Raw genomic sequence first — 21,741 nt, 5'->3', positions numbered from 1 at the left:
ATCACTTTTATTCTACCTTTTCTGTTACTTTCATGCTGTTTGTAAACTGATATAGTACTGTTTATATTCAGATGATTTTAGATATTAGGATTGTTAAAATAACTTTTCTAATGAAATCCACGTGAGAGACCCAGATTCAGTGGCATGGAGCAGTTTCTGCAGTTCATTTGGCAGCTGCAGAACCTCAATAAAACATAAAGCTATGCCTTGAAGACAGTGTTCTGGTGCATTAATGTCCTTTGATTTTACTTTAAAACCAATGTGGATTCAATAAAGCCTTATCACAGGCTGTGTGCAGACAAAATGAAAGGCGTGTGTGCACGACACTTTAAAGCAAGCCAAATGGTGTTGATATTTGCATGTCTCAGCAGCACATTCATTCTAGGCGCTGTAGGACATTTGGTGGCATAATGCACCTTAAATGACTTGGGGTGCAGCAAACTAAAACGCAAAGGAGTTGATGTACTAGTTTTAGGAGAAGTTTTAGTTTGCTGCCCCTACAGTTGTGGAGCGAAGCACCGGGCTCTGTGCAGCTCCATGGCTCTGCAGGAAGCCCTGCAAGCAGTTTGACAGCAGCCTGGAAAAGCAGCTCCGCACAAGAAAAGCAGCAAGCCTGATCTCTCCCCCGCCTCCTCCCCCAGAGCCTGCCTGCCTGAGCTGCATGGGGGCCTCGTGCTTCCCTCCGGGGCTACAGTGCCCCCTGGGACTGCCCGAGACAGGTGCCTGCAGGCGGGTGCCACCTGGGGGGGGGGGCCGCCGCTGCTGCGGAGGGAAGCACCAGCCCCCCCTCCCCATGTCTCAGGATCGGCTCTGCCCACTGGCAACTCGCCCTCCCTTCCCCTCTGGAGAGACAGGTAAGTCAGCAAGGTGTGTGCACGATATGTAGGTTTAATCAGGCCTAAATTGAAGCAGTGTTTTTTAAAACCCACTGCTTCAATTTAGGGCCTCTGTTTCATCTACACATGCCCACAGTGCTTATTTGTTGGGGTGCTTAATTCCGACATTGGTCACAAATCCATAGCAAGCTGAATTGGTATTTTCAGGTCTGAAATATATACAGCCACTACAAAGAGTTCCATTCAGCTTCACTCAGTCATATTCCCTCTCTGTGGCTAAGTACAGAGAATCAAAAAGCCCAAGCCTGAATCGGTTCAATCTTTGCAGGTTATTCTAAACTGCTTACATTGAACCAAGAAGCAAGTGAATAGGCTTTTACTTTTGACTCTGGAAATGCAGCCACCTGCTTGCAGTGGCTCAGGCTAGAAGCTGGAAGGCACTAGAGCAAGCCCTCCTTTCCCTTTGGCAGTGGCAGGAAGGCTGGAGGGATGCTGAGAGAGAAGGACTCCAGATTCCCCCCCGCTACTTGAACTGGGGGGGGGGGGCAGGGTCATGGCTAGACCCCAGCAGGCCACTGAGTACCCCTGGCCTGCATGGTCCCCAGCCAGGATGTGCCTGGAGGGGGAAGAAAAAGCCCCTGCCAGGTTCTTTCCCACACCCAGTGAGCAGTGGGGGGCATGGTCAGATGCAGGCTGTGGCCTGGCATCCTGAAGGAGGGAGGGAGGAGATTTTAAATCCCCCACCCTTCCCTTTTCCACTGGCATGGGCTTCAGTGGGGGTCTGCCTGGCAGGGATGTAGCAGCCCTGCTAGGCTTTATCCCACTCCGTGCTCAAGTGGTGTGGGGGAAAGCCTGGCAGGGCCTCCTGTTCCCCTGCCAGGCATACCCAGGCTGGGGTCCTGTGCCAGTGGGAGAGGGTAGGGAGGGCGGTTAAGTCCCACCCTCCCTCCCCACACTTCACCTTGGGAGCTGGTCTAGGTTCAGCATATGGCCACACCCTCTCCCCTACCACTCAAGCCAGGAGGTGGAGGGAAAATCCTGGCAGGGTTGCTGTGCCTCTGACAGGCAGACCCCAGCTAGGGTCCTGTGCTGGTGGGAGAGGGGAGGGAGGGAGGATTAATTCCCTCTTCCTCCCCACTTCACCTCAGGGGGCCAGCCTGGGGTCTGGCCATGTGCCCCTGCACCCGAGGAGGCAGGGGAAGCCTGGCAGAAGCTGCAGTCTCAAGCAGGGTAACCCCTCCCCACTAACCCCACCCGCCTTCTCAGCCAGCGGAACAGTGATAGTGCTCTGGCTGGGCAGTGGAGGAGCTGCTCCAATCCTGCTCTGCTGGAGCGGACAGCACAGCCCAGGCAAGGGCTGCTGGGGGACTGTGAGTTTACTTAAACCAGGAAGGGGTCTGGGACAGAAGTTTCTTAAACTGGTTTGACTTAAGTCAGTTAAGATACTACATTCAGATTTATCTTAAACCAGTTTTGGTCATTTTTAAAGTGGTTTATGTGCACTGAACTTCTGTTCTATTACATATTTAAACCAGTTTCTGATCACTTAAACCAGTTTGTGTAACTTCTGTCCCTAGCCTGTAGGAGTTAAGTCTGTTCATTTCAGTTCCACCATCTTTAATTAACTCTCTACAATCTTCTACTCTGTTTTTATAATTTGTAATATTTTTTCTCAAATGTAGGGGTTTCCAAAGGGCATTCTTGCCAAGGGATATTCCATTCATAAAGTCCTCAATTCCTTCCTCTGCAGAGTCAAACTTGTACACCTTTATTTTAATTCTGTTTATTAGACTGTGTTCTGAATTGGATGATACTGAGAATAGATAGCTATATCTGTTACCAACCTTAATACTAAAGACTAAGATCTACAAAAAGATAGGCACAATAGCAGCTGCAGGTAGCTAATTAGATAATAGAGTTGCAGGTAGCAGTCTGTTTCCCATTTTAATCCTCCTTAATGTCCTGCGGTTGGATCATACTTCCAACATGGAAGGAAATTCCATAGGAACTCTCTTTGGGCATATTGTGACTAGGTGTTCTGGTGTGTAATAAAGAAAACTGATTAAAAAGTGAAGAAAAAAGCAGCATGCCCTCATTCCTCTTTCCCCAGAAAAGAAAACCATAGTTAAAAGTAGATAGTAAAAATCCTAAACTTTTCAGTCTTTCTTCCATGTAAACATTTTCCTGTTACCCTGATTAGTTTTATCACCTGTTCCTGAAGCCCTTTATTTCTGCTATATACTTTTTGAGATGGGGACTCATGAGGTGTATCAGTGATTTATATAAATGGCATAAAATATTTTTCTGTAATATTTTCCATTCCATTCCTTAAATATTGTACTACTGTGTTCACTTTTTTGTCTGCTGTTGTGCACTGAGCAGAAATTTATTGAGCTGACATTTTCCTAAGATAGTAGTTAGCTTAGGATCTGCAAAACAGCAAAATTATTTCAGCCTGTTTTGCCTGATGTGCATCTCTCTATGTTTGTAAGCTGTGAATGTTATCTGCCATCATGTTGCTCATTCATCTATTTTGGTTACATCCCTCTGCAATTTTTCAGAGTCTTCTTGGGCCTTGAATAACTTTTGTTATCAATAACTTTTGACAGATCCTTGATAATTATTCCTCTGCTGATTTCCAAGATGATGAAAAGTGGCTATTTGTACCTACCCTTTGTTTTCTATTCCCACAGCCATAAGGAATGTGCTCCCAAAAGGTAGAGCAATAGAGATCTGAGAATTCCAGTTCAGAGGAACAGCCCTTCTCTTTAGATTTTGGTATATTTTTATGAGGCCAGGTATATAATGTAAGAATCTGCTCAACTGAAAATTTTGTGAGACTGGAAGAGTCATCATAATATTTCCTTAGACTGCAGTTCCCAGACTAGAATGTGGGATGTGACATTGTTGTTTTATCAGTCATCATTAGAAGAGAGATTTTTTCATTCAATTATAGCTATACATCCCTTAGCAATGTAATATTCTTGATCATCATTATGGCAAAACACTCATATTTGTTTATTTTTTTTAGTTTGTTGTGTTGCTGTGAGAAATTGCTTAGAGTGCCGACAAAGACAGAGGGAGAGAGTGAACAAGTCTTCACTTATGAGTAGTAAAACTCAGGAAACTCTTCAGGGTGTGACGGCAACTGCAACAACCAAGGTAATCTAATGTTTCTTGTTTTACTATGTAAATTGTAGTATAGCTTAAAAGGAGGAGGAATTATTTCTTTAGAGTTTAAGCAGACACTGAATTGTCAGCCATGTACAGGCTTAAAAAGAAAATGTTGTTGTTCTTATTTCAAATAAGAGAAGCTAAAAAGAGAAAATAGTGAACAGTATGATTGGATACTATTTGCAGAGCTTTCTTTTTAATATTTGTACTGTTTCAAAGATTAGATGCATCTCCCAACCTCCATCTTGTTGATAGTTGATTAGTCTATACTTTCTTTTTTATCTCTAATGCCTCTGCAATGCATGATGATATCTTGCAATCAGATCATTATGGGTGAAATATTGAGCTCTGTTAACTTCAGTAGGGTTCTCTCTGCAGTTTTGACTCAAGGACTAGGATGTACATTTGCTTAATCTTCAGTTACAGCTTAAGATCACTTGTGTTGTCATTTTATTGATTGTTTCTGAATTTGTCAGTTTGTTCACAACTTCTGAAGGCTGAAGTGCCATAAAACTAAATTTAGAGAAACTAGAACCTTCCAGGTCTGAGATATGATGCTTTGGAATTCATTTTTTCACCACTGTATTCACATTGTTGTCTCTGCAATAGATTTTATTGCTCCGAAATGTCTCTGCAATATATTTTATTTCCTCAAAATGTAAAATAAGGCAAATCCTGTAAAGTAAAAAAGAAGTGCTTTCATATATTAATTATAATTTGGGCTACAGAGTTAACTATTTGAAGGCAGTTAGCATAGTTTGGCAGTTCACATTCAGTTAGCAGAGCTGCTCCCCCTGCTATAGCACATCTACATTATAGTGCATTACATTTTGCTTACACTGTCCATTACAGTACTGTAAAGCTTGTATCATATGAAATAATACCATCAGCGCAGTTTAATGTATTGAAATAGGAGAATTTGTCCAGCAGAACTAAAACAAGCTAATGAAGAACCTAAACAATTTTAGTACCAGTTTATTAGAGAAATACTTGTGCACACGTGTGTGTGTATCTGTTGTTGTGTCCAGTGGCTGAATACTACATTAGAAATATTTTGAACAAAAATGCAGTTTATTAAGTGTCTCAAATTCTTTGAATTTAGATCTTTCTGAAATTTTTATTTTTATTTTTTGCCATCTACTACATTTTTAGGCACCATTAGAAAATGTTCCTGGTAATCTTTCCCCCATAAAAGATCCCGATCGACTTCTTCAGGATGTTGATATCAACCGTTTGCGAGCAGTTGTTTTTCGTGATGTGGTGAGTAACTTGTAATGTGTTTTTTCTTTTGGGAAGGTAGTCACTAATATTTAGAAAGGAAGCCTAACATTGCCAAACACTTTTGTTTTAAATTTGCAGTGCAATAGGTCAGGGGAGACTTAACATTTATAGTTAAAGAAAAGGATAACAATTTTCAGGTGTAGTGGTCCCTAAATACTGTAGACTTCATAGACATTAGGGCTGGAAGGGACCTCGGAAGATCATCGAGTCCAGCCCCCTGCCCGAAGGGCAGGAATTCAGCTGGGGTCATAGGGTCCCAGCAAGATAAGCATCCAATTTGCTCTTGAAGGTGTTCAATGTAGGTGCTTGAACCACCTCCGAAGGCAGGCTGTTCCAGACCTTGGGGGCTCGGACAGTAAAGAAATTCTTCCTTATGTCCAGCCTGAAACGGTCTTGCAGGAGTTTATAAGCATTCAACCTTGTCATCCCATGGGGCACTCTGGTGAACAAACGTTCCTCCAGATACTGGTGGTCACCCCCGATAAACTTATAGGGGTGACGTATCCTCTTTCTTAGAAAATGGAATGCAGTTTTCATTATAGTAATTTTATTCAGCAAAGAAGATGCCATATGCATTTCAAATACACTTTATAAGCTAAACTATCATACTTACTCAATTTCAAGACAAGACTTTCCACTATTTATCACTGGAAATACAAAACCTTGTCTTAGAATCAAGTATCAGACTGCACTGCTACTCCATCTGCAAGGAGCAGCTGTACAGGGAGCTTGGATGGGTCAGGGCCAACATCAAATTAACTTATTTCCTACTCATAGATTTTCTTGGGTAGAAAATAATAGAGCTTCTAATAGCCGATTATTAACTAGCCATATCAGCCAATACCGATCCAATATGTAATTTACAGGAATGCAGCCTGGCAGCTTAGACAGCAGTGTCCTGCTGGTAAGTCTGTGGCGGGGAAAGGGCATGGTGGGGAAATCACAGCCCCCACAGTGAGGGAGGGAGTGGAGCAGGGACAGGGGCAGGTGCTGCCCAGCTAGGGTGGTGATTAGGACCCTGAGCCAGAAGTGTGATGGAGCTGCTGGTGACTCATCTAAGGGGCACGGCAGGGATGGGGAGGGGGGTAGCTCCGTGCCACTGAGTGCATGCCCATGGGAGTCATGGGGGGCATGTGGCCCCCTGGATTTGTGCATGGGGTGAGGGCGGGCTACCCGCTGCATGCTCAGGGCCAGGGCCTGTGCCAACCTCTTCCCAGTGGTGGGGGTTGGGCTAGGGCTGTGCTTGGAGCAGGTGGGGACAAGGTCCCACCCCCACCCATTTTGAGTGCAACCTCTCCCTGTGCCCACATCAGGCAGTCCACCCTCACACTGCACACGAATTTGGGGGGGCACGTGCCTTCCATACCTCTCTTGAGGGTGTGTGCAGTGGTGGGGAGCTGCCCCCACCCTTCCTGCTCCCCCTGGATGAACCACCCACAGCTTCATCCCACTTCTGCTTCTGGGTTCCTGTTCACTGCCCTGGTTGGTCAGCACATGTCCCTGCCCCACTCCAGCCCTCATTATGGAACAGACCTTTATCTGCGCACACTTATACCCCTTCCCTCCCCCATGCCCCTTCCCCCTGCATAGATTTACTGGCAGGACACTGCTCTTCAAGCTGCCAGGCTGCATTCCTGTCTGTGCGCATGTGTATGGCATGTGGTTCCACAGGTTGGTAATCCTTTAACCTAAAGGGTCATGATTGGATTTGGATAGTAGGCTCCCAGGGGCTGCTCTTTCCCCTCTCCTTCCTTGCATGACTCTTTCTTGTTCTCACACAATTTCTTAATGGCATTGCAGGGGTTGCCAGTTACTATAAATGAACAAATTAATTAAAATACAACAAAATAAAATAGTGCCCAGAACAGGGAAAACTCACCTTGTTTTCATGTTTGAAAAAAATGTATGATTTTGGGAGGGCTGGGAAGTAGAAGGAAACTCCAGTGTAGGTGGGTGATACGTAGAATGCCCAAGTGTATCATCACAGCTTGGTTTTGCACTGGAGTAATTCTATGAACTTCAATTTAACTGCTCTGTATTGCACATATTTAAGCATAATTGTCCCAGAGTCGTTGATCAGTTGACCCCATAGCCACAGAGGAACATGTGGTAGCCAGTTTATCTACACAATTGTCTTCCCTGTTTAGTTCTTTGAATCAGAATGTATGGCTCCAAATCTGCAAATACAGTGCCTGCTATGTGCAGATTATACTGGTGGAATTATGTTTATTCTTTCTCTGTGTTTAATTACCCACATGCGAGCAGATACAGCACTATATAAGAATAAGTCTGTAAAGTATTTTTATGATCATAAATTAAACATTCTGTGCAACTGTTAAGTATTATAGGTATGTTCCTTTTTCTCTAACACAGGATGATAGCAAACAGGCTCAATTTTTAGCTTTGGCAGTAGTTTACTTTATTTCTGTGCTGATGGTCTCCAAATACCGGGACATACTAGAACCTCAGCGAGAGACAGCAAGATCTGGGACCCAGGCAGGTAGAAATATCAGACAAGAAATAAATTCACCAACAAGTACAGGTATGTCTAGTTTTTTTTCCAACTGTTCTTTTTTCACTTGATTTTGTTGACTTTTCTTGAAGTCTAAATATCTGACTACAAAATAAGTTTTACATTGATACAGATTTTAAGACAAATGAGAAGGTATTTGCTACTGCTTTGGTATTTATGACTTATTAATGAGATTTAAATTACTCTCTCTACATCTGTTTGTAAGGTTTAACTTACTTTTATTTGCTTATTATATTTTTATACATTCATTATTTTAATTTATATAAAATTTTGAAGAAGGGAGAGGCCACTCTGGAGTAAAAGTGTGAAAGTACTAGATATTAACCTGACTATCAGCACAAAGCTAAGAACTGCTATTTGTTACTGTGATTCAGTATGCTGTCTGAAGTTTGTAGTCAACACCGTTTGAACTAGAAGGCTTGTGAAAGGCTAATATTGCAAGGACTATTAATTCTCTTGGGTCCTGCTGTTTTTCTAGCTTGTGTCTACACTGAAAGGCCGATGGAAGTCTAATATAATAGAATTGTTGCCTTTATTGACTTTTTTGCCTGTTGAGTTTGTGAATTCTTATTTTTCACTGGCAACTAATGTTCCAGCCTCCTAGGGTGCTGTCTATCAGCTGAAGAAAATGTCAGGAATTAGGGATCAAGTACATCCCACCATTGTCTGTAATACTGGTCTGCCAATCCAGTGGCTTTTTCAGGTTCCTCTGGATTGGTTTATGACTGTGCTGTTTGCTACCTAAGAACAGCCATAAAAATTAGAGAGAAGTCATTAGGGGTTGGTGGCCAAATCTCTGCACATTGTTCTTCATGTATATATTGCTTCTTGTACTGAATATGATTTTTTTTTGTTTTAGTTTTTAGAGCTGCAAGTTTTAATGTCACCTGGAATATAATTTTAAATGTGTCATATTTACTTTCTTCATTATCATATGATTCATTATTATAACGTAGCTTGCTTTGTATTCTGCTAAAAATGACCTTGCTGATTATTATTTTTAAATATAGATATAGTAAATTATTAGTTATGGAAAATCATAATTTTATGTTATATTTAATGTGTTCTTCCTGGTCATATTGTGATGCTGAAGTAGGAAACTGCTAGTTTCAATTAACTGTTTCAGCTGTGATTGTCTTGTGTCTGTCTTTTTTCTTCTTTTCCCTATAAATGTTGTTCTTTAAAGTACCCTACTAATTGGTATGCTGTTTCCTATCTCTTGATACATAACTGGTTTCCTTCCTTCAGAGATGCATTTTTGTTGATAGTGCCATACTTGCATGTTTCAATGAGATAGGACTTCTGTCATGGATCCACAGTGGACCAGGCTACACGCAATTATTAGCTGGCTCACATTTGATTCCATGATTTTCTCCACAGTTGTGGTCATACCATCTATCCCTCACCCAAGTTTGAGCCATGGATTCCTTGCCAAGTTAATTCCTGAGCAGAGCTTTGCCCACTCATTTTACAAAGGTAATATTAACATCATCTCCTAACCTGTTTGGGTGTTCTTATTTAATGTAATGTAATTCAAGAACTAACCGTGATGTAATTGCTGCTAAATAAGTATACGCCGCAGGTTACATGGAGATCAGCCTGTCACCTGATGATGATGATACCTTTAAGACAATACTTTACTTTTCCTGGCTACATTTACTTTAGGAAGTATATTTCTGACTTTTTCCCATTTGTTCATTTCAGCAACATCCAGTAGGCAGTATACTAGAAAAACACAAGTATAGTGTTAAGGAAAAGAATATAAGAAGGAATTATTAATTTTTTTTGGTTTGGCTTATTCTGGTGGCTACAACAGTGCATCCTTTACTTATGTTAGAAATTAAGCAAAATGTTAAAGTATTGATTAACTGCAATAAATGAAATACTTAGTGCTTTTTAATGTTCCCTTTTTCTGTATTTTCTCCTTTTCTTTTCCCTTACTTTTCCTCCTTTTTTTCACTCTGATGGCATGTTAACATTCATATGTTATGAACTGTACTCTTGTTTTACATAGGTTGGATCCTGTGCTGGTTTAGAGAGGGAGAAATGTATTCACAGCAAATAATGTATATTTTAGGCCTGAGTTTTCAGATGGAAAATAAACATAAGCATGATTTTAGATGCCAGGAAATTGTATCTGCATGAACTGAGAGATGCATTTTTAGTCAGGCTTCCACATACATATTCCGACTTTTGTGTACTTACTATGGGAGAATAAACGAGTACCACAAAGCTTATCATGGTTTATCTCAGGAAACGCACATAATTCTGATACGATCTCAAAGGATACAGGGCATGCTAAAAAAACCCTAAAATTGAGCAGTTAATTTTTTTTTTTTAGTACAATAGGCTGAACTGCCATTTACTCATAATTCTTTGTGTATATATAAAGTATTGGTGTTCAGAGTGCCAAACCCCTCAATAAGATAAAAGTTTAGTATGCTGGATTTATCATTCCAAACCTTTCTACTGACTGTATCAATTTCAGATTCTAATAAATATTAACCTTGAGTATAGTTTCTCTTGATATTACATTTCTTGTTATTTCCACTCTACTACCAGAAATGTTCTTCTACATCTGATGAGCTTATTTTTATCTCAAGTTGTTAATTTAATATTCTTAGTTATGACATAACTGATATACTTAATCCACCCTTGATAAAAGGAAAAACATGCTGTTAATTCAAAAGTGCTGCAGAAGAAACCTTCAGATTTAATTTAATCTTGTTTTCTTTTTTCTGCATGTGTAGTGCCTTTTTATGTAGTGTGCATTAGGATGTTTCATTTTTAGCCATATCATCTTGTAAATCAGCTTGATTACCATACTTTAAATTATACAGAACAAATTTTAATTTAATTTTAGGCATTTAAACAGAGATATACAAAGGATATGAACGGGACAAGAGATAAGTCATAGTAGTAGGGAAAAAAGATTTTTGCTAATAATGCATTCTGGAACTTAGAGATAAAATACAAGTAGCAAGAGTAGAAAAACATAAACTCTTAAAAAGATAGAGTCAATGTGTACCAAGGCACCAAAGCAAAGCAAACCTTTTTCTCTAACAGGCTTGTCTTCTCTATGGCGGCTTTCAACAATATTTTTGGTATTATTAACAGATACTTATTTGTCTTATTTATTAAACCATATACCTAGTAATCATATATATATTCACTAATATAACATTACCTTTCACCAGCATTGATTTAAATCAGAGTGATTTTTAATCCTTGAAATTGTAATTTTAAGCTATTTTTGTTATTTTAACATGTTGATTTGCTCCTAAGTTTCAGTTTTACCCTAAATTTGATATAATATTTTATAAACTAGGAAGTTGCATGTAAGCAGATACCATCTTTTGTTGCACACAACACACTTTTTCCTTTAAAATCATGGTGCAGGGAAGTTCATTTTTCTGCCCTGGATAGAAGCATCCTGCTTTGATTCCTGCTCTGTAGTGCAACAGCTGTTGTATTAGTATTCAGGCAATGGAAGGAGCCATTTGACTTAAAGGTGCATTGTTCTTCATACCAGAAGTGTTAACAAGTGTCTCCCCTTCATCGTCTTGATGTCTATGTCCCACTAATCAAGCTAACTTTTCTTAGGGTAGTTTCGCTGTCTGCTAGCTGCTCCTAGTCTCCTTCCTCATATTTCATGGCCTTTGTAGCTAGGAAAAGACATTCAAAAAGCCTGAGCCTGTATTGATTCAGTCTTAGCAGGTTGGTCTAATCTGGCTAAGCCAAATTGGTTTGTAACAGCACAGACATCCCAGAAATGCAGGCACATGCCTGCAGTGGCTCAGGCTAGAAGCCGGGGAGCACTAGAGCAGCCCTCCGTTCCCTTCCATTGTGCTGAGCTAAGGGAGGGGCATGGCCAGGCCCTGGCAGGATGCTCTGATTAGGGAGGCCCCCCTACCCCCCTTGATAACAGAGCATTTATCATCTTTGTTATCAGCATTTAACACCCCATCAGAAAACAAAGTCCCTTTCATTAGTTCAAGCTGTTCTTAAACAAGCAAGGGAACATTCCAAGGAGGGACATTACCAGCTACCTGTTAATAGCTCCAAAAAGGACACAGTCCTGTCTGCCTTTTTCCTGTCTCCCTTCAGCACAAACAGTGGTATGCTAGCTGATGCTGAGAGATGTCTGTGTAAGGCAGAGGGGAAGGGGGAATCCCTGCTTAGCAGGGAGTGGGGAGGGGGAGTTGGGGGACATGGGGAAAGGCAGTTAGATGCCTGCAGTCTCTGCTGGAGCTCCAGCCACGGAGCAGAGGAGAGGGGCCAGCTCTGCTGTGGAGCAGAGAGCCCCACCCAGAGAGCATGCTGGGATGCTGTGGAAGTCTGGTTTAACTTAAACGAGGAAGGGGTCTGGGACAGATATTGCATAAACTGGTTTGACCCAAATCAGTTAAGTCAGTTAATAGATTCAACCAGGTTTATCTCAAACTGGTTTCAGCCATTTTCAAACTGGTTTATGTGCATTGAGCATCTGTTTTGTTGCAGGTTTAAACCAGTTTCTGATCACTTAAGCCAGATTATGTGTAATGTCTGTTCCTAGCCTGGAGGCTCTTTAATTCTTTTTGAAAGCATAGATCCACCCATGGAGACCAGACTTCAACATCATCTAGGGTTTTAGCTTCAGTTCAGCAGGAAAGGGATGGTGAGTGAGCTGAAAATTAGGGTTCTGTCCCTGATCTGTGCAGCCATAACTCTGGCAAAATCTTTTTTCCCTTTGTTCTGCCTTCCCAAAACAAGATGTATACTATATTTTGGGGCACGTTGTACAGGAAAAAATTCAGTATATAGCTTAACATACATATATTTGGAATTTTTATTTCTGTTCTGTTATGCTAGAAAATGGTGAATGGTGATTCTTACTAGATGGTGAACTGTTTACTTGTAATTTGTACTGAGCTATTTTTCAGTGGAAGCTCAATGGTGGGGGGCAAAAACATTTGAAAGTTTTTGTTATTTACATAAAACCACCGGTAGTATAATTTGGGGGGGGAGTGTAGAAGGGGCAACCAGGGCAGCAGTTCTGGGTGCTACTTTTGTTAGGGGCCACTAAAAATAGCTGCTGTGGCTTACACCAGAGCTATCAGCACTGCAGGAGCTGACACTGCCTTGTGTAACAAAACTGCCTGCTATGCCTCTGCAAACTACCTTAAGCAAGCTTAGAAAACTGAAGGGAGAGCATTAAAATACTTTGCATTTAAAACTAGCTTTTTAACAAAGCATTATTTGTCAGTGTCTTAAGCTGATTGTTTCTGGTCATTGTGCCCTTCAGAATTTTTGAACTTATATGGTGCCTACACGTGCACTACCGCCACTCTCAGAGCACATGTATAAAAAGCCTATAGATCTCAGCTTTTCACATCTAGCTTTGATTCAAAGATTGAAAGAGGAAACTAAGCTTTCTTTCTTCCTTTTTCAACTCCTAATCTGTTTTTTAGATTTATAGTACAATATTAACTGCACCTTCAGATGCAGCTGTTAATTGTTTGTTTATCTTTTACAATAATTCTGGCTCCATATGCATACATAATAGTAAGTTTAGATCCTAATATTGGTTGTCATAGTTTTTTCATTTTAAATAAGCTTAATTTTCTGAAATACATTCTAAAAAAGAATATAAATGCAGTTTTTATTTTCTGAATTTTATCCACTTTGGTTTTATTGTAGGAGTTCCTTCTTTTTCATTGTCTAGTGATCATTTTGTTGAATCTGTGCACCACAATGATACATTTAACAAAACTTATATAATTGTTGGCGGAACTCTACTTAAAGCCCTTTGAGACTAGACCTTGGTAATTGGGGAGGGATGTTGGATGCTTAAAAGCATCCATCTTTAGCACAGTTGTAACCCTTAAACTTGCATCCATGCACCAGCAAGAATGTAATTGAAAATTGGATGGTAGTTCATTTTTATATTGGTCCTAGCTTTGCTCTTCTGCCTTCTCTATATTCAGTTTATGCTTGCTTAATAAAACTATTCAGTTAAAACTACAGTAAAAATGTAGGTACCTAGAATCCAATCACTCAGACTTGCATTTAATTAGACAATATATAGGGAAATTGCTGGTTATTTAAATATGTATTTAAAATGAATATAATGTGAATTTTTCTGAAATTGTTTTTTGATAATGTGTGTGTTCTGTTGGTTATTTTTGGGTAGTCACAAGGCTGTAGTAGCTTCAAATATTTTTCCATATGCAGTTGGAAAATGTATCTAATGGACAACTACAGCCAGTATCAAATATAAGCTCTGAGGATTTTCATTGTCATTGCATTTAGCATTAAGCTTTACTTTGAAGTGTTTAGCATATGAAACTGTTCTTAATCCAGATTGAAGACAATAGTGTAGATGTGGTTTACCACTAAGAAACATACTGTGGTATAGTTTATGGGGGAATTTACATTTTTAGTGCTTATGCTCTATCAGTTGTTTGAATTAAACACACACACACACACACACGGTTTTGGTTTTTGTTGCTGTTTAATGCATTGTGTAAGTACAAATATAAGAACTAAAGAAAAAAAGATAAAACCAAGTTCCTCATATGGTTATGAGGATTGTGGTAAAAGTTTAAGATTGTACTGTCTTTATACTGATCGGTACGTCACAGAATTATCTTTGCAATGGCTACATTTTCTTTGTTTTTAAAATATGTCTCATGGTAACTGTTTGGAAATTCATATATAACATCAGTTGCACAGGACAAATATTAGAATACAACTCTGGAAGATTAACACGTCATTTAACTTTTTATACTCTTTCTGACCTTCCAAATTTTAAAATAATATTTTTTAAAGAAAAAAATGATGATCTTGACATGGAGATAGTGAATGGGTCATGTATAGGATGGGCACTGAGTGGGCAGGATAGCTCTTAACCAGTATATATCAGATAGGATAATTTAGAAATGAGCAATATGCCTAAGCTGCAATGGTATTTCATTGTAGTCAAGTACATAGTATTTTAAAGGGCGTAGAGTACTATATTCTCTTTGACTTTCAAAATGTGAGAACCTATTACCACTTAGGCAATGTAAATATCCTTGAACATTTATATTGTAATGATAATTAAGAGAACACGCATCAAATAAAATTGGGAGATGGAAAATATTAACACTTTGTCAAATTCTGCACCAAGTAAAATGCTTAAACAGGACTCTCCTGTAGCTCAGCTTCATGGCCTTATTGTTTGTCGTCTTTTTTTTTTTTTTTGCATAATGCTTTGACCAGTGAAATAATTAACAAAATCGATGGTTAAATTTTAGCAAAAATTAGATAGTTTACAGGTAACATAGATCATGTATGCCTTCTGGCCCAACCTAATTTGTTTAATATTCATTCACAATTTTAAGATTACGTTCATAGTCATATGGGTTGTGAAACTTTTGTTTTTAAATTAACTGCTAGCCTTTGGAGCTTGGTCTGATTCTCTCTATGGACCTATCTATCACATATTCACAAATTGCCCTAGTTTAATTCTATGCTACAAGTACATAAAATGGAATTAAAACCCTGTGTGTTTAATGTGTTCAACTTATAAGGAATGGGGATCTTATCAGCTTTAATTCATTTGAGATAACCCTTGGCCAGAGCATGGAGACACTGCTTTTCCATTTTGGGATTTCTATATTGAAACAAGGCTGAGTCCTTATTTGTTCTTGTTACTAATCAGAGCTTCTCCCTGGCCTTCTTCAGATTCATAGTCTATCCCCATAAGAAACAAAATGTGTTCTCCCTTCCTTGCCTACTCCAGTTTTATTATAAAATGAGCCCTTACCTGCTCTGTTTGCCATTTCTACTACTTTACCTGGGCATCCCTGATGTTCTCCCCTCTTTTGTTTTCCATTCTTCTTTCCAGATCTCAGCAGTGAGAATAAAAATGTAATTTCCATTGTCTGGGTCTCTTCTTGGGTTCCTTGTAACATTCAGTAGTACATCTACATGTGCGCTGTACTGAGGGGTTGACTAATTAGCTCCACAGTAAAGTGTCACTGTCTACATGTGCTCTGGTATCGGGGTGCAATAAATTAACTCTGCCATAAGATAGTACTGTTCCTGACAGTACCGTCTTACAGCAGAGTTACTAACTGCAATGAACCACGTGCGAACGCTGACCTGGGTGTAAATTGTAAATGTTAGCCCAGGCAGCAGGGGGCTAGAGTCCTGCCTGCTGCCCAGCAACACAGCTTCGATCATTCAGCATTCTCATGCCCCAGCCAGCCCCTCCACCACCTAATGCTGCCACTTGGACCCCGGAGCTGACCCCACCAAGCCTGCTGCCAGCCTGGGTCTGCTCTGCCCTGGCTCAAAGTGCTGTTGTCCTGGGTCCACATGTAGAAGCTGCAACCAGAAGCAGTTAACTGCGGCTCGAACTGCTTCAGAGTTGCATCATATTAATTTCGTGTGTAGATGCACCCACAGATCCGTAAACAAGAATGGAGTTTAAACTTCAGCTTTCAGGCAACCAACAACCCTAAAGCTTTCAGACAAGTTTTTCATCTTGCCAAATTTGAAATCCATTTTTGGATAAACAGCTTGGAAAACCACAGGACATGTATAAAAAAGAAGAGTAGATTACTAAACGCCGGTATTGCTAGGTGGAAACAAAAATGAACCTCTTAATTTTTAATGGGCAAGAGGAAACTAGCAAATGAAAAGGGAACGTTCCGCAAGAAGAGATAACTGAGTATATCTTAATAGAGCTTAGAAAGGGTTATGAGAACTTTGTATCAAGCTGCAAAAAGACAAGCAACTTTGATATCCAAATTTGGTATGATTCTTGCAGGAGAAACTGCACAATTGTCTATACTCTCCCAGTTTCTAGGAGGAGAGCAGAATTTCTTCTGCTGGAAATATAATGCCTGTCCATACCCAGAATACCTGCCCAAAGCAAATAATATAGAGAGCTTGCAAATCCTGCCATGTGATTCTTCAGCCAAGAGTGGGAGGATACAATCCATCCAGAAGAAAGGGGGAAAAATCATAAAATTTCCTGAGAGGGGATTTAAATGTAGCTGTTGTTCACTCATGCTAATGTCAATCCCAGGGAAACTTTTTGGTACAATTATTCTGAAAAAAAGCCTGCAGTACCACCAATCATATTTCAAGAAAAATAAGCTTTTTTTGCCTCATACGTTCTTGTTTTAAACATATCTTCTTATAACACAGTGTCATTAAGTAGCAGCTACAATTCATTTTAAACTTCACTGATTTTTAGAAAGTCTTTGATAGTGTAACTAGGGGTCCCTGTGACAGATTTTGGAACCCTATGGATTACCTTGTAAAATTGTTCAGATTTTCAAGAGTCTTTAGGAGACTGCCAGATGTGCTCTGATCTGCAGCCAGGAACTAACAGATGGGTTTGATGTTACCACTAGAATTAGACAAGTGTGCTGTCTTCTCTTTGTTCAGTATTGATGTTGGCTTTGTTATATGACAAACCTATAGCAAGGAAACTGGAATTCCATAGGTGATCTGAACTCTGATACTGATGTTTAGTTCCTGATGCCATGTTTATCTGAATCCAAGATTACTTTGAATTTAAGATAACCACCAGTAATTATACTCTATAAATGGAAAAGCATAAATTTGTTATAACTTTCCATGTACAGAATCTAATTATTGGGGTCTTAAATTCATCCTCTTCACTGCTGTAGTGGGGCAAGCAGTGGTAGGGGATAAGAGGCCATGCCCTCCCTTTCCCCCTACTTCCCCAATCCTTGCTCGCCACCGTGCCTGTCTCCCCATATCTGTGCCTTACTCCCTCCTTCCAGTCCTCCTGATGCCTGCTGCCTGGTTGTCCCCAACCTACATCCCCCACCACATACTTTTGGGGAGCTCTGGATCCACCCCCATACCCTGGTCCCAGCCCAGCCCAGCTCAGCTAGTCAGAAGCAGCAGCAGTAGCTCCAAGGCCAGAGCTGGAACTGTAGCTGGGGGGAGGTTTTCAGCAAGGGGGAAGCCTGCAAAGTGTCCCCTGCACTCCCCCCTACCCCCCAAAGTACACACTGTGAGTCTCCCCCAGGGGCCCCCACCTTCACCGTGCATTCTCTCCTGAACAGCCTTTGTGGCGTGCCCCCAGCCTTTGCCACACAAGGCACCCTGGCCCAGGGAAAACAGCATCTCAGTTCCAGCTTTGGCCCTGGGACCAGGGTGAAGCTGAGCTGCCCCCTATCCTAGGCTAGTACATGAATCTAAGATGAGGCTGCCACCCCACCCTCCCCATGTTGATTGGGGGGAAAATATGATATATCAATAAATGAAATTCAATAAAAGACCAAGAGTCTAGTTAGAACACTTTAAATGCTTACTTTTTATAATCAAGTAAAAAATCAAGGTATTGCATTTCAATAGGATCTCAAAAAATATTCCCTTGTTCTAGAAGGAACAGCTTTCAGACTGACGCAGAGTTTAATTTCATAGGCAGAAGAGTAACTGTAGAAGAGACTGTAGGCAATGTTCTGCAGCACAACTCGAATCTGGAGACTGTAAAGTGACAAGAGGAGGAGTTACTAATGATGGAAAGCACTCTTTACCATTTTTACCATCTCTCTCTGTTTAGGAGTACTGTGGCATGACCTTAAAGCTCCCTGTACTACCCTTATATTTGGTGTCTGGAAACTATCAGTCATGTGTGAGTTCTGTGTTCTGGTAGATTTCTCAAAATATTTCCCTTTTCCTAACATCATTATAAGTTCTGTCTTCCCTAGTGTAATATTAAGCCAGCTGTTCCATGTTCATTTATTTTACTACTTCAAGACACCAGGAGATCATATTAATGACAGAAGCTGCATGTGCGGAACAGAAATCCATGATAGCATAATGTTAGTACATGAACTTTCTTCTGGGCAGTTTTTATCAGGGGGAAGAAATATTTAAAGGGAAATTTGTAAATTCTTTAAGAGATATGTATCTCTAAAATTACCAATTTGATAAACTGTTTATGGCTGACAACTCATGCACCAGGTGCCCAGCTGGCTTTGTGTTATGTATCAAAGTCCATGGATGGGCCAAAGCACAGTAGTGCAGCCAGGGAATTCTGCAGCTACATTTTTAGTTGAGTGGGAGAGGGAAATGAAAGGGGAAAAAAAATAAGCAGGAAAGGCAAGTCTGGCGTATTAGGGGTTTCTGTTTCATTTTTGTTACTTTACAACCACGTAAATTATGTGAACCTCGTGCCCCTCATCCAGATGGCTAGTTACCTGGTTATAGAAGGGCACTAGCCTTGTCAGGCATGATTACCCTCCACAAAGCCATGCTGGCTGCTTCTTAACATGCTGTCAGTTACCAGCTTGTAATTGATGGTCTTCTTTATAAATTTTTCTAAGATTTTACCCAGGACCAAAGTCAGGTTGGCTGGTTTGTAGTGTGCAGGGTCATCCTTCTTCCCTTTCTTAAAGATGGGCACAACATTGGCCCTCTTCCAGTTCTCCAGGACCACTCCCTCCCGAGTTCCACAACTTTTCAAACAACTTGGCTAGTGGTGCTGCTGTGACCTTAGCCAGTTCCTTCAGGACTTTCAGGTGCAGGTTGTCTGACCCAGCAGCTTTGAAATGCTCAAGTTTTGTAGGAGATGCCTCACCTGTTCAGGATTGATTACATGTAATCTGTTGTCTTTCTGGTGTTCCCTGGGCAGGTTTGTTTTTATAAGTTGTTTTGTTCCCTCACTTTGTTCTGTTGTTCATTTTCCTACTTCATATGTTATTTGTTCTCTTACTATAAGCTGCCTTAAGCCTTTGCTGAGAAGGACCATGTATAAATCTAGTGCATAAAAATATAATCAGTACAGGTAGCCCTCATTGTTTATTTTGACCTTATGTTCTCTACTTAAGCAAATGCCGGAGGCACTTAGGAAAAAAAATAAGAATGCCTCCATGTTTTTTGTTAAACTCATGACCAGTGAAGCTAAACATTTTTTAGCATCTAGAGTTAACCTGTTGAAGTGAGTTCACATGCACATTCTAGAGCTTCTGTTTCAAGTATCTCCATTTGGAAAAACATTTTTGCATCAATCTGACATTGGTTTGCATTATACAGCATCAATCCAGCATATATTTAATAGGTTAAAGGAGGGGTGAGCAATTATTTGAGCCAGAGGGCCACTTAGAAAGTTTTGATGAGCTGTTGCAGGTCAGATCAGCACCTTCTGACCTTCTCCCACCACATCAGCACCCCTCCAGGCCCCCCTTCCCCCCGCAACAACTTATCAAAACTCCCTAAGTGGCTCTGACCCACATCTGGATGGGTGGATGGGTTGGGGCCACAGGCAGGCAGGTAGTGGCATCTGGGTTTGTAGCAGGTGGGACTGGGGCTGGGATCATGGGGCTGTGACAATGTAGGGCCAGGGCCCAGGGCCAAGCCACAATCAGCTCCCTGCACATCACTGTGAGGGGTGCCAGTTCCACGGCAGATTGCGGCTCAGCCCCAGGTCCTGGTCCCATGCTGTCACTGCCTGGTGACAGGGGGTCTTCTTGGTGACTGGCCCCATGCAGGTAGTGCAGATGGGATGCAGCCACAGGTGGGCGGGGAGCAGTATCTGGGAGTGGGATGGGTAGATGGAGCCGGGGCTGGGTTTGCAGGACCATGGTAGTGTAGGGCCTGGGGAAGAACCATAATCCACTCCCTGCACCCCCGTGCCCACAGAACTGGTACCTGTCACAGGTACTTGTGGGGAGCAGATAAAAACTCTGCCCTGGGTCCCTTCCCCACGCTGTCACCACTGTCCAATCCTGCCCCTGCCTGTCCATCCTGCTTCTGGCCCCATTTCACCTGCCCAGCCACATGCCCTGGCCATGCTGGTCCCACCCCCAACAGGCCAGGTCTCGCAGTTTCTGCAGCTGGAAAGAGCTGCTGCCAGCAGGGCTGCTGGAGGTGAGTCCAGCCACCATACCACTTCTGCCCTGCCACACACCCAGGGACAGCAGGAACAACCACACACACTGTGGCCCGGGCTGCCCCACATGCCTGGGCTTGAGCAGGGCTGAGGGACCCACCATGGGCTGGACAGAATCCCTTGGTGGGTCAGATCCAACCTGCAGGTCATATATTGCCTGGGCAGTTGGTTTTAAGACCTGGGTAGAGCAAATATCGAAGTGGGGTACTTCTGTTCTGGCAAAAAAATTAGTTTCCCCTGCTGAAGACACGCACACAGTCTTTGGAAGCTAATTTTTGAGGAAAAGGTATGTGTGATATGCAAGGTAAATACAGTAACTAGAGAGGGGAATCATTATCCTGAAGGGAACACCACTAGTGTTGTTCAATATTTTTATCAGTGATCTGTAAGAAAACATAAATTATGGTTGGCAGTCTACAGATGGCAAACTGAGTTGAGGTTGTAAATAATGGTAAGGGCATGTTATGTCTACAGTGACGTGGATCACAATGCAAGTGGGAGTCACTTGATTTTATATATATATATATATATATGTATATGTATGTATGTATGTATAAAAATATATATATTAAATATATATATATTAAATACTGCTAAATGCAAGTTCGTTGATGAATTGAGAAATCTAGGCTGTAGTTCTAATATACTATGCTGTAGTTCCCACAATATGTGGCAAAGGAATAGCGCAAACATGGAGATCATACTTGATAACCAGCTAATCAAGTAGACCCAATATGATTCTGTTATTGAGCATTTTTAACATAAGGATGGTTCACAACCTGCTTAGTTTACAGCAGGTTGCTGAATTAAGAATGACTCACTCATCTGCTTACTGCAGTTTGTATTTCAAATAGTATTTCAAAGGAGGCTTCTTATCTGATCCGCTGGAGTATACCAGCGATCCCACTCAAATGACTGGAGAAGCAGTGCTCTTTGAAATAAGAGTTGCTACAGGCAGATGACATGACTCTACGGCCCCATGCACCTGTTTACTGCAGCTGTATGTACTACCC

At 41.1% G+C, this 21,741-nt stretch overlaps 1 protein-coding gene and 1 long non-coding RNA gene across 13 annotated transcripts in view; one reads left to right on the top strand and one right to left on the bottom strand.

Annotated features, from left to right (window-relative positions):
* Positions 1-21,741, top strand: part of NBEA (neurobeachin) — an 835,610-nt gene that overhangs the window by 323,987 nt on the left and 489,882 nt on the right. For 10 of the 12 annotated variants that reach the window (XM_090027554.1, XM_090027509.1, XM_090027581.1 and 7 more), the window contains 4 exons: positions 3,868-3,998; positions 5,163-5,270; positions 7,665-7,833; positions 9,205-9,300. In XM_090027554.1, the coding sequence (XP_089883680.1) occupies positions 3,868-3,998; positions 5,163-5,270; positions 7,665-7,833; positions 9,205-9,300 (504 nt within the window). The remainder of the gene's footprint in view (positions 1-3,867; positions 3,999-5,162; positions 5,271-7,664; positions 7,834-9,204; positions 9,301-21,741) is intronic. The other 2 variants (XM_090027564.1, XM_090027590.1) reach the window with 1 other exon arrangement.
* Positions 18,142-21,741, bottom strand: part of LOC149875094 (uncharacterized) — an 81,409-nt gene continuing 77,809 nt past the window's right edge. The window contains exon 3 of the long non-coding RNA XR_016439172.1: positions 18,142-18,321. This is a non-coding gene — a long non-coding RNA (uncharacterized LOC149875094). The remainder of the gene's footprint in view (positions 18,322-21,741) is intronic.

The sequence above is a fragment of the Crocodylus siamensis genome, chromosome 1 (genome assembly GCF_052110815.1).
Source record: "Crocodylus siamensis isolate JL-2025a chromosome 1, ASM5211081v1, whole genome shotgun sequence".
In the NCBI taxonomy this organism is placed as follows: Eukaryota; Metazoa; Chordata; order Crocodylia; family Crocodylidae; genus Crocodylus; species Crocodylus siamensis.
This window is presented reverse-complemented; position numbering and strand designations above follow the sequence as displayed.